General features: G+C 49.3%; 1 protein-coding gene across 2 annotated transcripts in view; it reads right to left on the reverse strand.

Moving 5' to 3' along the window:
* The window catches only part of Atp9a (ATPase phospholipid transporting 9A (putative)), a 142347-nt gene that overhangs the window by 71988 nt on the left and 53482 nt on the right, over positions 1 to 16877 (reverse strand). For both annotated transcript variants that reach the window (XM_045156068.1, XM_045156067.1), the window contains exons 5-7: positions 8261 to 8319; positions 7039 to 7090; positions 4367 to 4461 (exon numbers count right to left, since the gene is read on the reverse strand). In XM_045156068.1, the coding sequence (XP_045012003.1) occupies positions 4367 to 4461; positions 7039 to 7090; positions 8261 to 8319 (206 nt within the window). The remainder of the gene's footprint in view (positions 1 to 4366; positions 4462 to 7038; positions 7091 to 8260; positions 8320 to 16877) is intronic.

Consider the following 16877-nt stretch of genomic DNA (forward strand, 5'->3'; position numbering starts at 1 on the left):
CACAACTATACAAGAATGTGAATGCATTACCCCCTGGACTGTGCACTAAAAAAGGCTCAGGAAACTTGCAGAAGAGAGGAAGGGAAGAACGAAGGAGCCAGAGGATGAAGAGGAGGGCTGTAGAACACTGTCTTCCAGGGAGGAAAAGGCTGTTGCATGCGTGACCCGCATAGGGCACGCACGACATGGGGCTCATCACGGAGGGTGGGGAACGTGCGTCAGCGGAGAAGAAGGAGCAACTGGAAAGAGGGGGTTCAGCAGACCATGGATGCAGTCACGGGACCAAGGTAACAGGAAGTGATTGTTACCAAAATACACTATGTTTATGTATGAAAACTGTCGATTAAAAAGGTTTTCAAGGGCCGGCGTGGTGGCACACGCCTTTAATTCCAGCACTCGGGAGGCAGAGGTAGGAGGATTGCTGTGAGTTCAAGGCCATCCTGAGACTACATAGTGAATTCCAGGTCAGCCTGGGCTAGAGTGAGACCCTACCTCAGGGCGCGGGGGGGGGGGGGTGGGGGGGATTTAAGGGCTGGAGAGTCGGCTTAGTAGTGAAGGCGCTTGCCTGCAAAGCGAAAGGAACCAGGTTCAATTCCCCAGGACCCACATAAGCCAGATACACAAGGGGGCACATGTGTCTGGAGTTTGTTTGCAGTGGCTGTAGGCCCTGGAGTGCCCTTTTTTTCTCTCTCTCTCTCTCTCTCTCTCAAGTAAATTAATAAAGAAAAAAAAATCTTAAGTTTTTAAGCTGGACATGGTGGTGCATGCCTTTAATCCCAGCACTCAGGAGGTAAAGGTAATCTATGAGTTTGAGGCCAGCCTGGGTCTACAGAGTGAGTACTGGGTCAGCCTGGGCTAGTGAGACCCTTCTATCTCAAGAGAGAAAAATAAAGAGTGAGTTAAACCAAAGTGGCCATGGTATTCATGACATCACAGTGGCTGATGCTACCTACACAAGAACTGCATAATGGGAGGGGAAATGACGGCATCACACTAGAAGAGGGGCTTAGTTGGAAAGAAGGGATTCAGTGGAGGGAAGGAGTGGCAGGGAGAAAAGAGAGTGGTGGGAGGGCATTATGATCACAGTATATTGTCTATATGTACAGAAGATTGTCATTTAAAAGGTTTTTTAATATTTTATATATTGTTTACTTATTTATTTGAATGAGAGAGGGGGAGAGAGAGATGCAGACAGAGAAAGAGAATGGGCGCACCAGGACCTCCAGCTAAGTTATTGCAAACTGCAGATGCATGCGCCACCTGGTGCATCTGACTTACATGGGTCCTGGGGAATCAAACCTGGGTCCTTTGCCTTTGCAGGCAAGTGCCTTAGCCACTAAGCCATCTCTCCAGCCCTAAAAAGTTGCTTTTTATTTTTTTTTTAATAAAAAGGTTTTCACCAGAGCAGCCTGGGATAGAGTGAGATCCTACCTCAAAAAAACAAAAAAGGGCTGGAGGGATGGCTTAGCGGTTAAGGTGCTTGCCTACAAAGCCAAAGGATCCAGGTTCAATTCCCCAGGACCCACATTAGCCAGATGCACAAGGGGGCACATGTATCTGGAGATAGCTTGCAGTATCTGGAAGCCCTGGCATGCCCATTCTCATTCTTTCTCTCTCTCTCTCTTTGTACCTCTTTCTTGGTCAAATAAATAAATAAATATATTAAAACAAAGGTTTATAAAAAGGGTTAAGCTGGGCATGGTGGTGTATGCCTTTAATCCCAGCACTCAGGAGGCAGAGGTAGGAGGATTGCCATGAGTTCGAGGCCACCCTGAGACTACATAGTAAAATCCAGGTCAGCCTGGACTAGAGCAAAACCCTACCTCAAAAAGCTGAATAATAATAATAATAATAATAATAATAAGCGGGGCATGGTGGTGCATGCCTTTAATCCCAGCACTCGGAAGGCAGAGGTAGAAGGAAGTGAATTCCAGGTCAACCTGGGCTAAAGTGAGACCCTACCACACACACAAAATATATGTGTGTGTGTGTGTGTGTGTGTGTGTATGCGCGCGCGCGTGTGTTATACATACACACAGAAGGATGGAAAACATGAACCTCTTAAGCGAGTGCAGCTCAGAGCAGACGTGTGCGGGCAGAGCAGCGCAGTGACTTCTAACCTCTAGACAAAGAATCCAGGTCAGGGAAGGGGCCTGGAAGCAGAAAAGGGAGGGGCAGGGAGGCAGACAAGAGGGGCGGCTTCTCTGAGAGGAAAAGGCTGCTTAAAGAAAGGAAGAAAGCTCAGGATGGCACCCGAGCCAGGACAGGGAAGAAGGCATGATGAGGGTGCTGGCAGACGTCCCCAAGAGGAAGGGAGGGGCATGAGTAGCTGAGAACGCATTGTAACTGTGGACGGCCCCCTCCCCTCCAGTTTCACCTTCTGGGGTTTCAGTGACTGGTAGTTAAGTTGGAGTCCAAAATATGAGCATGCCCTTGCCTTCTGGGGGTGCGCACCTTTGATCTCAGCACTCTGGAGGCTGAGGTAGGAGGACTGTCCTGAGTTGGAAGGCTACAGGGCAAGTCTTCCTGGGCTAGTGAGACCTTAGCTCAAAAACAAACAAAACAACCACAACAAAAACCCACCTAGATAAAGATACACAGAGAGAGAGAGAGAGAGAGAGAGAGAGAGAGAGAGAGCACTTCTGAGTTCTGTTCCAAAAACAGGCAAGCTGGGGGGGGGGGGTGGCGGTAACCAAACCAGCAGAAGGATCTGGAGCAGAGGAGACCACCAGCCGCCCCTCCGACAGGCCCAGAGTGCCTGATAACTAACCAGGAGGCGGCCATATGCACCAGTGGCCCCACATTTTGATAAGAAAAGGTCCAGAGGCACCCAAGACAAGAAGAGGAGAAGTTTCATAGCGTATGGACAGTCCCTACTGTTTATGGAAAGCCGCCAGTCACAAACAAGTCAGCAGGGCCCTGAGAAGGATCTGGAAAGATCACTGCCTGCTTTACACCACGCCCTCTGGCAAGAAGAAAAGATTGGGGGTGGAGTCTGTTAGGAAGACTTCACATTTTCTTAATCCCACAGCTTTCCATACAGTTTAATTTCTTTTGAAATTCCCAAGAGTATACTACTCAGGTCATCTTTTGTGTAATTCCTTTAATCCAGAATGTATAAAGCACTGCTCCCTCTCAGATCCCCTCAGGCCCAATAAGGCAATTACCGACTCCCAGCTAGCAGAGATGACAGAATCTTATCTGTCTCTAACCCCAGCCCGGGCCTGGGCCCTCAGCAAGGGCCACGTGTGTTTACTAAACTGGGAGATGCTTCAAGTCAGGCTGTGGGACACCCTGGCATCTTCACTTCTGACTCTGGCACAAGGTAGGTCCATTCACCTCAAGGATCAGAATCCTTTCTCTGGGGAGCTTTGCCCCCGAGAAAACCAGAGCCCCATCCTCAGGTTAACTGTCACACAGGCACCATGGTTTCCAGGACTCCCCGCCTGCTGCCAGAAACTCGCTGCTCTGGAATGCCTGGCTTAAAAATTAACTGCAGGAAGGGCACCATTTCACTTTTATGAGCCACGACAAAGCACAGTGGCCACAGTTACAATGGCCTTGACTCTTCTTAGACATGGCACTTTCACCCACCCACTCCATCCTCACCACCAGGGACAGCATGACTCCGCGAGGCCCAAGCCCAGGAAAAGCGTCCACACTCTACTTAACTGTGCCAGCCCACTTAGCAGACAAGCTAGCCTCCGGGCACCCTCATTACATTTAGCCAGCTGCTGTGGCCATCCTTCTAGACATGGGCTGAGCCTAGTGGGTGCCCTTGTCTGAGCACTGGGCATAGCAGGGCACACAACAGGCAGTGGCTGCCGGCATTGGCAGGAATCTCTGCCTGGGAGGTGGGTGATGTGGAAACACCAGGTTGGGGTGATCAGGAAACGTGGATCCTTGCCATCAAAGCCTGTGCTATGCGCAACCATGACGGCCCTCAGGAAGGGGCATCGCTCACAGAGGGAGCAGTGGGGACAGGGGCGAGGTGGGAAAGGAGACAGCTGCTCCTACGGCTTGAGGATACCAAGGCCCGTTGACCTGTGATCTCAGCAAGATGAGAAGCCTCTGGGCAGAAGAATGACGCAGGAGGCCTTCCCTTTCAACCCCCTGCCTGGCACCCTGTCCTGGTCCCCTAAGGAAGAGCTTGCTCCCTGCGGGGTCTGCATCTGGTGGCTGCACCGAGGGAGGAGTGGAGTGCCCACCAGGGCTCCAGTGCCCCCCAACCTCACTTCACGTGTCACGGCCGTCCCCATCTGCTCCCCCTCCCCCCCCCGCCCCGCCCGCCAAGGACGTCTGAGCCTGGGAGCAGGGCGGGGACCTGGTGGCCACCGCGCACGTCTGACGGAGGAGGAGTACGTACGGCGGCCGTGGGTAACCTCTGCGCGCAGGCCACGGGCAGCCGCAGCTTCCAGTCCGTCTCGCCGTCCAGCTGATCGGTGCGCAAGAAGCAAGACCCTGCGGAGGGAAGTCGGGCGCCGACTGGTCAGCGGTAATTCAAGAGTCCATCCTTCCCCTGCTTTGGTCATCAGTGGCCAGGGACTCAAAAGGAAAAACAAAGCCCCACTTCCCCCTGCCCCGTGAGCTCTGGGCTCGTATCTGCGCTCTACCGTTCACTCGCTGTGGGGCTCCGGGCCGAGCAACCGTCCACCTTCGTAAGTCGAGGAGAAGTGCAGCTTGTCGGAGAGACCCCAGTGGGCTGACAGAACACTGGCCAGGCCAGGGCGGCCAGCGTCCGGGCTTCCTCTCAACACCCAAGCTGTCTGGGTTTGGGAGCAAGGCCTGCTACGTGCCGGCTGCACATCTCCGGGCCTCAGTTTCTCTATGTGTGGACATAGAAACAGCGCACGGCCCTCCAGGGACGCTGTGAGGGCTGCAGAGCTGAGGCGCAGAAAGCCCAGGACACCGGCCCTGGGAGGGACTGGCCAGCGTGGACCACAGACTGCCCTGGAGGCTGAGCTGCCACAACCCAAAGTCAAGTCAAGGCTCACGATGCTCCAGATTCCAAAAGCTTTTTTTTTTTTTTTTTTTTTTTGGGTTTCCGAGGTAGGGTCTCACTCTAGCCCAGGCTGACCTGAAATTCACTACATAGTCTCAGGGTGGCCTCAAACTCACGGCGATCCTCCTACCTCTGCCTCCCAAGTGCTAGGATTAAAGATGCCCATCTTTGCTTTTACGTTTTTAATATTTTATTTTTATGTATTTATTTGAGAAGACAGCAAAAGGCAGACAGACACAGAGAGAGAATGAGTGCAACAGGGACTCTAGCCACTGCAAACAAATTCTAGATGTATGCGCCACCTTGTGCATCTGGCTTACATGGGTCCTGGGGAATCAAACCAAGGTCCTTTGGCTTTGCAGGCAAACACCTTAACTTCTAAACCACCACTCCAGCCCTGCTTTTTTTTTTTTTTTAATGTGGCTACTGGGATCAAATTCAGGGCCTCATGTTTCCTGGCAAGCGGTCTAACATGCTGAGCTATCTCTGAGTCCAATTTCTTTTGTTAAATAGTGTTTCATGTAGCCTAGGCTAGCCACAAATTCCCCATGTAGCAGAGGATAACCATGAGCTCATATCTTCCTGCCTCTACCTCCCAGGTACTAGGAGAGTGGACTGGGAAGATGCCTCAGCAGTTAAAGGTGCCTGCTTTTTGTTGCTGGTTTTCTGGGTTTTTTTCGAGGTAGTGGTTCACTCTACTCCAAGCTGAGCTGGAATTCACTATGTAGTCTTGGGGTAGCTTTGAACCCATAGCAATCCTCCTACCTCTGCCTCCCAAGTGCTGGGATTAAAGGTGTGCGCCACCACGCCCGGCTTGGTGCTGTTCTTTTGAGACAAGGTCTTACTATGTAGCCCAGGTTGGTCACCAACTTCTGGCAATCGTTCTGCCTCAGCCTCCAGAGTGCAATCTGCACCACAGCTGGGCATGGCGGCGCACACCTCTAATCCTAGTACTTGGGAGGCAGGGGTAGGAGGATCATGGTGAGTTTGAGGTCACCCTCAGGTTGAATTCCAGGTCTTTCTGCACTAGAGACCCTACCTCGAAACACCAAAAAAGAAAGAAAGAAAAAGAAAACAGTCTGCACCACAATGCAAAGCTTACTCTTTTATTGTTTATTTACTTGTGTATGTGCGTGTGCGTGTGTGTGTGTGTGCGCGCCACAGTGCGAGTATGGGTTGGTTCTGTCCCACTCACTGGAGACAGGGAGGGGTTCCTAAGCAGTTCCAAAAAATTCTCTCATCTTCCTCTGCCCTCTCACTGTGAGGATGCTAAGATTACAGGAGCCCGCCACAGCTTCTGCCTTTTTACATGGGGTCTGTGGATTCCACTGAGGCACTCAGGCTGGAGCAGGGAGCGCTTTATCCACAGAGCCCTCCCCCAACCTACTGTACATTGTTAATGACCTGCAAGCACCAAAACCACTGTTATTTTTTATTTTTGTTTTTTTTTTTAATTGCTTATTTTTATTATTTATTTGAGCGCAACAGAGGGTGGGGGGAGGAAATGGGTGTGCCAGGGCCTCCAGGCACTGCAAATGAAACTCCAGATGCGTGCGCCCCCTTGTGCATCTGGCTAACGTGGGTCCTGGGGAAATGAGCCTCGAACCAGGGTCCTTAGGCTTCACAGGCAAGCACTTAACCGCTAAGCCATCTCTCCAGCCCCTATTTTTATTTTTTAATACAGTTTTATTTATTTGCAAGCAGAGAGAGAGAAGGGGCATGCCAAGGCCTCTTGCCACTGAAAATGAACACCAAATGCATGCACCACTTTGTGCATCTGGCTACACGTGGGTACTGGGGAACTGAACCTAGGCTGTTAGGCTTTGCAAGCAAGCGACTTAACCGCTGAGCCATCTCTCCAGCGCCCTCCAACAAACATTTTGAATTGTGAAAGTCTGCTCTACCACAGAAATGTTTTTAACTCTCCTCCATGGCTCCAATATGATATCTATTTCTACGATATTTTCAAATGGCTATTTGACAAATGGCCACTGAAAGGTTAATGGTTATTTTCCAAATTGATCTCAGATGTTTACCATTTTTCTCCGAGGTCCTCAGGAAGATCATGTCAGCAGGGACCCGCTGGTTCTGCGGAGTGAAAAGGAAGACATCATATGAGTAACCATTGGTGGGGCTCCTGCGCCAAGCCCTGGTGGGGAGCAGAGCAGCCGGGGGCCCACACCCCTTTTTTGGCTTCCTCCTTAGTCACAGATACTCCGCAGGGCTCGGTTTTGTTTTGAGTGTGCGAAATCTGCCGGGCTGCTGATACGTTACTAATCCCCACCCGTCTTGTCACCTGGGAAGAGTGCCTAGTCTCCTGTCACCGCTGGAAAAAGCAGCGGAGGCTGCTGGGACAACAGCAGTTCACCCGGGTTGGCAGCGGGCACGCGAGATAGAAAGTGCTGGTGCTTTCTGCGCCCAGCTCCTGGTTTGGCTTTCCGATTTTTAAAAGGAAGTAAAGTAGTACGCAGTGACCAAAGCCGGTCTCAAGCAAACTGAAGAGGTCGGGGCCGCGTGCTCACAGTTCCCATTGCCCTCAAATCAACCCTGAGTTCTTGGGTTGAATCCTTTGAAAAAGAGCATAGTTTAAATCTTCCAGAACCGGGCAGGCAGAGTCCTCTCCTGATCAAACATCATTCTAAAACTCTACAGGGCACCTCCAAAACCTCACGCCTCCAAATACACACAGTAAAAAAGACAGGTGAGTGTTTGCTAAAGTCGCCTACATGAACTCTCCTTCTTAAAAACACACTGCACTTTTTACTGTTCTCACGTTATGCTTAACCTCTGCTCCTCATAAAACGGTTGGCAGGAGTGGGTGTTTGAGTCAGGAAATGCAAGTTAGCGGTTATCCAAAAGTAAATTAGATAAATATTTATAAGTGGCAAGCTGATTTGTAAGAAAGACTTTATGACAAATTTTTTTAAAACCCCAAACAATAAACACACACACCCAGCTGAGTATGGAACCTGTGTTTCTAAGCAGGGCTTCTGGCCACCCCACATGTGTGTACTTTGGCAAAATACTGTGTTTGTCTCATGGGAAAGAGATTTTTTTTTTTTCCTGCCCAAGCAAAGCTGTTAGACAGAATTCCAGAAAGTTTCATTCAGTTAGTCTGCCACACACCCAAAGGACATGTTGGTCTCAGCCGAGTCACGGAGACATCCATCCACTCAGACCCCAGCAGCCTGGCCCGGAGAGGACTCCCCACTGTTCCATCCACTCAGACGCCCCGAGAGGGTTCCCCACTGTCCTCACCTTCTCAACGATAATGAGGTCTCCCACTTGGATGTTGGAACTCTTCACCTTCACCGTCCCTGGAAGACAAGTCCAATTCTGTCACACCTTCCATTCATGTTGACTTCCCGTGCCTCTCTAGGGCATCCCCGGCAAAGCACAAAGGCCTGCCCAAGGCTGTTCCAGAACCATGCGCCCACCTCACAGGGCACCAGGAGAGCGTGTGCCCTCTGGGAATGAACTGTGGCCTGGGGTTTCTAAACTGCCACCAGAATAAAATAAAACAAATCATCATCAAAACAAAATACATGGGGCTGGAGAGGTGGCTCAGGGGTTAAAGGCACTTGCCTGCAAAGCCTAAGGACCCAGGTTCTATTCCCCAGGACCCATGTTAGCCAGATGCACAAGATAGTGCATGCGTTTGCGGTTCATTTCCAGTGGGCTCCAGCTCTGCCGTGCCCATTCTCTCTATCTGCCCCTCCCCAAGTAAATAAAAACATACATATATATATATTTTGTTTTTCAAGGTAGGGTCTCGCTCAAGCCGAGGCTGACCTGGAATTCACTCTGTATTCTCAGGGTGGCCTCTAATTCATAGTGATCCTCCTACCTCTTCCTCCTGAGTGCTGGGATTGAAGGTGTTCACCACCACACCCGGCTAAAAAAATGTTTTTAATGAAATAAATAAATTGGCATCATAAGAGATTCTATGTCACCTTAAAAACGAAGGGAGGGGGCTGGAGAGATGGCTTAGCAGTTAAGCGCTTGCCTGTGAAGCCTAAGGACCCCGGTTCGAGGCTCGGTTCCCCAGGTCCCACGTTAGCCAGATGCACAAGGGGGCGCACGCATCTGGAGTTCGTTTGCAGAGGCTGGAAGCCCTGGCGCGCCCATTCTCTCTCTCTCCCTCTATCTGTCTTTCTCTGTGTCTGTCGCTCTCAAATAAATAAATATAAAAATAAAAATAAAATAAAATAAAAAAACGAAGGGAGGCCTGGGCACATGTTCCCTGCACTCAGGAGGCAGAGTTTGAGGCCAGCTGGGACTGCAGACTGAATTCCAGGTAAGCTTGGGCTACAGTGAGACACTGCCTCAAAACACACACACACACACACACACACACACACACACACACACACACACACAACAAAATGACAGGGGAGGGGCTGAGGAGATGTTTCAGTGGACAAAGGCCCTGAATTCAGATCCCCAGAACCCCAGACAAACCAAGTGTGATGGTGCACACCTATAATTCCAGTGCTCCAGAGACTGCGACAGAAGGACCGCAGAAGCTCGCTGGCCTAGCTGAATGAATCTAAGCTCTAGGTTCAGTGAGAGACTCTGTCTCAAAAATTAAGGCGGAGAGTGACTACGGAAGACACCAACCTCTGTCCTCCTCATGCCTGTACACACATGGACATACATCCACACACATGTAACCCACACACATGCATGCGCAGAGTACACACATACACGTGCAAAAAAGTAAAGAAGGAAAGAAGGAAGGCAGAAAGGGAGAAAGACAAAGGAAGGAAGAATGGAAGGAAGGGAGGGAAGAAAGGAAGGAGGGAGGGAGGGAAGAAGGAAGGAGATAGAGAATGGGGAGGTGGGAAGGAGGGGAAGGAGAAAAAAAAAAGCAAAGAGAAAAGGAAGGAATAAGAAGAAAATTCACAGTCAGACCCATTGGGAAGAGCCAACTTAATTTTCAACACCACCTAAATCGACACAGCTCACTCAAAATGACTGATTTGCTTGTTAGTTTGCAATTGCTTTTGCTTGGATTGAGATGATCGTCAGCACACTCCATAACTGCTCGTGGCTGTGTAAGTGGCCCCTGTAATAGGCCACAGGAAGCTCCGATGTGTGCCGAGCACAGGACCCATGATGCCCGCTTGCTCACTCAGAACATCCCCAGGAGCAAGCGCTATTCCCCAGTCTACAAGTAAGGCCAGCAGGGCCAGGATATGCCACCATCCCGAAAGTCTCACAGTTAGCACAGCACTCACTAGTGTCAAATTCATGCCCACGTCTGCCTCCAGAGCATGGAAATTAAGGTGGTGAATTTGGAGCCCAGCACTGAGGAAGCAGACATAAGAGGATCTCTGAGAGATTGAGGCCACCCTGAGACTACATAGTGAATTCCAGGTCATCCTGAGCTAGAGTGAGATGCTACTTCGAAAAAGCAAACAAACAAAAAAGGTCGATTTAGATCAATTAAAAATCCGGGACCAGGCTGGGCCAGGCCAAGCACAATGGCATGAACCTTTAATTCCAACATTTGGGAGACAGAGGTAGGAGGATCGCTGTGAGTTCGAGGCCACCCTGAGACTACAGAGTGCATTCCAGGTCAGCCTGGGCTAGAGTGAAACCCTACCATGAAAAAAAACAAAAAGGCCAGGTGTGGTGGCGCATGCCTAGGGCAGCAGCACTCAGAGGTAGAGGCAGGAGAATCAGAAGTTCATGTTCATCCTCAGCTATATAGGGAGTTCAAGGTCACCTTGAGCTATGTAAGACCCTGTCACCAACAAACGAAATCGTTACTATGGAAAACCTAATCAAAAACCTATGGGTGGGGTGGTCATAGGCCTAGGAGGAAAGCCATTACTGTTGTATAGCTTAATGAATAAGTTGTGTCCATCAAATGACCTGCAGACATTTATGTGTGTGCCCATGGATTAACACGACTCTCGCTTTCGCTCAGAGAAGCTTCTATTTTTTTTCTGCCACACCCTGGAAGGCTCCGGGAACACTGCAGAAGAGGGAGCAGACGTAATGCGGGAGCCAGCAATGGAGATATGAAGGGGCCACTGCATGGATGAACTCACAGTGACCATCAATACCTGCATAATCCTGGGTCCGTCAACTTTCCATCACGGTGGGGATGAGCTCATGAGTCCCCCTTTCCCCTAAGGAGTTACTGATAGTTACTGGTTGCTAGAGGATGGGAACGTTTCCTTCAGTAATGTATCTACTGGTCAGTTGCATGTGGTCTGGTAAATAAATCTCAACCCAGGCCATGAACACAACCCTAATTAAAATCAGTGTGTGTTGGGGAGGGGGGGGCTGGACAGATGGTTCAGTGGTTAAGGAGCTTGCCTGCAGAGCCTTAACAACCCAGGGTTTGGGGGGGTTGGTTATTTTTTGTTTTTGTTTTTGTTTTTGTTTTTCAAGGTAGGGTCTCAGTCTAGCCCAGACTGACCTGAAATTCACTCTGTAGTCTCAGGGTAGCCTCAAACTCATGGCAATCCTCCTACCTAAGCCTCCCAGGTGCTGGGATTAAAGGCATGCACCAGCACACCTAGCTTGACCCAGGCTTTATGTGGGTACTGGGGAATCAAACCTGACAACCTCCCCCCCCCCCAAATAAAGACAAGGGTCAAGGTTGTAGCTCAATGGTGGAGTCTCTAATAATATAAACCTTGGGTTCTGTCACCATAACTTTGTGTTTATTTATTTTTCAAGGTAGAGTCTCACTTTAACCCAGGTTAACCTGGAACTCACTCTGTAGTCTGGCCTCCAGCTCACAGTGATCCTTGTACCTCAGTCTCCCAAATGCTAGGATTAAAGGCATGTGCCACCACACCTGACTCCACAATTTAAAAAAAATCTGAAATAATCTGAGAGTATGACTCTCCAGTTTTACTCACTGTGTAGTCTCAGGGTGGCCTTGAAATCATGGTGATCCTCCTACCTCTGCCTCCCGAGAGCTGGGATTAAAGGCATGCGCCACCACGCCCAGCATTGTCACCTCTTTTAAAAAAAATTTTTTTTGTTTATTTTATTTATTTGAGAGTAACAGAGAGAGAAAGAGGCAAATAGAAAGAATGAGTGCACCAGAATGAGTTTGCACTGCAAACGAACTCCAGACGCGTGCGCCCCCTTGTGCATCTGGCTAACGTGGGACCTGGGGAACCGAGCCTCGAACCTGGGTCCTTAGGCTTCACAGGCAAGCACCTAACTGCTAAACCATCTCTCCAACCCATCACCTCTTTTGAAAGTAATTACCACTGAGATTTTCAAAGCACACAGGTCACTGCTATTGAAACACATCTTTTCAGTAGGTTGGCAGGTTTATTTCTATATTGGTTAAATATGACTATGACAGGGCTGCAGAGATGGCTTCGCAGTTGAGGTGCTTGCCTGCGAAGCCAAAGGACCCAGGTTCAATTCCCCAGGACCCACGTAAGCCAGATGCACAAGGGGCACATGCATCTGGAATCCGTTTGCAGTAGCTGAAGGCCCTGGTGTGCCTACTCTTTCTTTCTCTCGATCTATCTATCTCTATCTGCCTGTTTTTCTCTCTGTGTGTCAAATAAAAAAAAAAATTGGACTGGAGAGATGGCTTAGCAGTTAAGGTGCTTGCCTGTGAAGCCTAAGGACCCAGGTTCAATTCCCCAGAACCCACATAAGCCAGATGGACATGTGGTGCATGTGTCTGGAGTTCATTTGCTGTGGTTAGAAGCCCTGGCATACCTACACACCTATTCTCTCTCTCTCTCTCTCTTGTATGTAAATAAAAATAAAATAGTAATTAAAAAACAATGGCTAAGAGAGCAGTACCCAGAATTGATACCAAACATCCACAGAGTACTGCTCACTGCTGGACAGCACGTGGCCAGCGGTGACAAGCTGGACCGCCCTTGACTGCCACCAGGACTTCAGCGCAAGTACCTCGCTCCCCAAACTGAGCAGCCAGCCCCAAACAGCACCTCACCCTCGTTAAACATGAAGCTAAGCCGACTCAAAGGCCTCTGCACACAGGGTGCCCAGTCTCAGGTACATCATGTCTTGGGTTTTAGCCCATGCATTCAGACACAGACTGGAGTTAGAACAGCCATCCATCCACATCTACGAGTAATTAGGACTCCTATGGAAACTAAACCCCACAGATGCTCAAATCCCTCACACAAAATAGCTTGGTATTGCAGAGAACCTAAGCACATCCTTTACCACATGGAGCTCCTCTCCAAATGGCTTCTAATACCTGATACAGAGCCGGGCGTGGCGCTGCACGCCTTTAATCCCAGCATTCAGGAGGCTGAAAGAGGATTGCTTGTGAGTTCAAGACCACCCTGGGACTACATAGTAAATTCCAGGTCAGCCTGGGCTAGAGCAAGACCCTACCTGGAAAAACAGAAACAAAACAACAAAACATGATACAATGTAACACTCAGTGAGTGGCTGCTCTATTGTATTGTTTACAGAATGACCCAACCATGCACCTACTCAGTACCCATGACCTGCCCAGAAATAAATACCCAGGCCACTAGTATACACTAGTAGCAAAGTATCACTTTGCTCCAAGGTTGGTTCAACCTCCAGGTGGACAAGGTGTGGATACCGAGGAGCCAGTGGAATTAAGAAACAAAGAGGGCAGCTGGGCGTGGTGGCACACGCCTTTAATCCCAGCACTTGGGAGGCAGAAGTAGGAGGATTACCATGAGTTCGAGGCCAACCTGAGACTCCATAGTGAATTTCAGATCAGCCTGGGCTAGAGTGAGACCCTACCTCGAAAAACCAAAAAAAAAAAAAAAAAAGAAAGAAAGAAAGAAAGAAACAAAGAGTGATGGGTAAAAAACTCTCACAGCCTGAACCACTCTTCCCGAGCCACTAGGGGGCACTAGCGAAAGCAGGCAGGGGCGGGCCTTTCTGGGTGGGTCTAGGACCTGGTGGCCGGGAGGAAGAGGATCATGAATCCAGCCCCCACCCTCAGCGCCCAGGAACCTTTCCTTCTGGGCTTGCCCCGGTGCTCCCAAACACAAATTTAACTTTGTCGTTGGTTTCATTACCAAAATGTACGCTGCTGGATCAAGGCTGCCGGTTCTAAAACAAATGGTAACACCTAGGTTCACGATGGGTGCTCAAATTTACTATGGCTGAATACGGGTTTTAATTCCTGCCAAAGAAGAATTGCCCACTTATCTGTATGTTGGTAAGCTAGAGAGAGAACAGAGCCAGAGGGCAGTCCCCACAGGCCCAGCAGAGATTCGATCTGTCAATGTTTGGGATTTATTTCTAAAGTCTTCATACTCATTTTTTTTTAACAATAAGCATGAGATAGCTTTTCTAACGAGAAAAAATATAATTAAACTGGTTCAAATTTTTAAGCAACCAGGCCTAGATCTTCTCTCTCTCCTCCCCCCCCCTTCTACAACCAAGTTGTGATTTACGGTCAGTTAATTTGAACTCTGCCTCTCTTTGTCCATCTGTTCTGCCCCAGCAGACCCCCTTTAATCCACGGTGTCTGCAGAGACATTTCTAGTCACCCCAGCAGGCCAGTCCTCCATCCCTCCTTACAAACGCAGAGCCTGTGCCAGCCAGAAGGCCTCTCGTTCCATCTACGCGGACCAGAGGAACGACACAGGCTCAAGCCGTTTGTACTGCGTAACAGGGCTCAGCCACGCGTGTGTTAGCGTGCTCCTGGTCATCTGTGTGGTAGAGATGCGAGCACTCCAGGTACGTGGCAGAAACCCAAGGAGAACGACGGGCACCCTCCTCCACGCGAGGCTCTCCCGGAACTTGGAGTTTCCATTTTTATTTATTTATTTTTGTTCAGACTTCACCAGTGACCCTCAGTGATTCTCCTGTCTCTGCCCCCCCCCTCCCCACGTAGCACTGGGGTTATAGGCATGTGTAGCCATGTTTGGCTTTTTAAAAATTTTTTTAAATATTTTATTTATTTATTTGAGAGAGAGAGAGAGGGAGATTGAGAATGGGCGTGCCAGGGCCCCTAGCCACTGCAAATGAACTCCAGATGCATGTGCTACCTTGCGCACCTGGCTCACAGGGGCCCTGGGGAAATCAAACCTGGGTCCTTAAGCTGCGTAGGCAAGTGCCTTAACCGCTGAGCCATCTCTCCAGCCCCGTGTCTCGCTTTTGGTGAGAGTGCTGGGGGTGGAACTCAGGCCGTCATGCTTGCGCAACAAGTGCTCTTAAATACTAAGCACCTCCCCAGCCTTTCTTTCTTTCTTTCTTTATTTTACTTACTACATCTCTCCGCCTGGGAGGCTGCTAAGATGGGTAACCCTCTTCCATGAATGTGCTCTCATTCTCAACTTAAAATTCACTCTGTACTGAGGTGAGTCCTGCAAATCAGACTGCTGGTCAGGAAGAGAAGTACAAACGCCTAGGTACCCCTTCCTTACACGGTGCCTGGCCCATCCCTGAAGCCAAGCCCCACGTTCCCATCCCCCTTGGGAGTCCATCTCCAGGCCCTAAGTCTGTGCAGCGCCCTGCAGGCTTGACTGCAGGCTGGGAACAAGATGCTTTCAACACAAGGTGGAACATTTCCAGCCAGCCAGAGAGCCTGCACCATTAAACGTCTTCTCGTAACTTCACCCCCTCAAGCTTTCCCCACCACATCCAGTCAATTTATAGCGAGGAAGAAACTTCTAGTGACTAGAACTGTTTATTTCTGCAGAGCTGGACCCCAATCCTTTCATAAGCAAAGCCTCCGAGGCCAACGCGGGCCTTTCATGGGTGAAAGCTTCAGAATAAGAGCAGCTTGTCTACGGGGTGGGGGATCCAGATGTTCCCCTGGAGCAGAAACAAACAAGTGACAATTCAGAGCGGTCTGCACTCTACCCCACCCCCACCAAAAAAGGGAGAGAGAAACGTTTTCTTAAACAAATTCCAGGGCACCAATATATGAGGGACTTTTTTTTTTTTTTTTTTACCCTGGACCATCCAGCTCTACTGCAGTCCTCCGCTGAGTGGGTCGCCTACCGTCGGCCTGCGCAGGCCTGGTTAATGTATCGCTCTGACTCACTCTCTAATCTAACTGGGACAGTGATGAGTTGTAAATTCTGCCCCTGTGTACACTTCCCGGGGTTGACATAAAAACACCTCAGCAGACCCCGCAGAGTTCAGAGGTTTAAAGGTGAAATTTTCATATTCAAATATAATTGTCTACATTCCCCAAAGCCTGGGCGGGGGGAACTTACCTGATAATGCAAAAGTTGAAAGATGTGATTTTAAGTGCTTCTACTGTTTCTAGGTGCTTTTGTTTAAAATCGTGAGAACTTAAAAAAGGGGGAAGGGAGCTGGGCGTGGTGGCGCACGCCTTTAATCCCAGCACTTGGGAGGCAGAGGTAGGAGGATCACCCTGAGTTCAAGACCACCCTGAGAATACAGAGTGAATTCCAGGTCAGCCTGGGCTACAGTGAGACCCTACTTTGAAAAAAACAAAAAACAAGAGGGGAGAGGGGCTGAAGAGATGGCTTCGCGGTTAAAGCACTTGCCTGCAAAGCCTGAGGACCCAGGTTTGATTCCCCAGTACTCACGGTAAGCCAGATGTACAAGTTGGTACCATGTGTCTGGAGTTTGTTTGCCGAGGCTAAAGGCCCTGGCTTACCCATTCTATTTTCTCTCTATCTGCCTTTCTCTCTCTCTCTCAAATAAATAATAAGTAAATAAAATAAATAAGTAATAAGTAAATAAATAAAATATTTTTAAAAGACTGAAGTTTAAGTTAGTAAGTTTATATTCAAAAAAGGCGTTTCAAAATAAATATGTAAATGATGGAGACTGATGATGAGGTAGGTTAAAGCCCCATGCAATCTGTTAAGACTCATCTATGGGCTGGAGAGATGGCTTAGCAGTTAAAGTGCTTGCCTGTGAAGCCTAAGGACCCATGTTCGAC

The sequence above is a fragment of the Jaculus jaculus genome, chromosome 8, assembly GCF_020740685.1.
Source record: "Jaculus jaculus isolate mJacJac1 chromosome 8, mJacJac1.mat.Y.cur, whole genome shotgun sequence".
Classification (NCBI taxonomy): Eukaryota; Metazoa; Chordata; class Mammalia; order Rodentia; family Dipodidae; genus Jaculus; species Jaculus jaculus.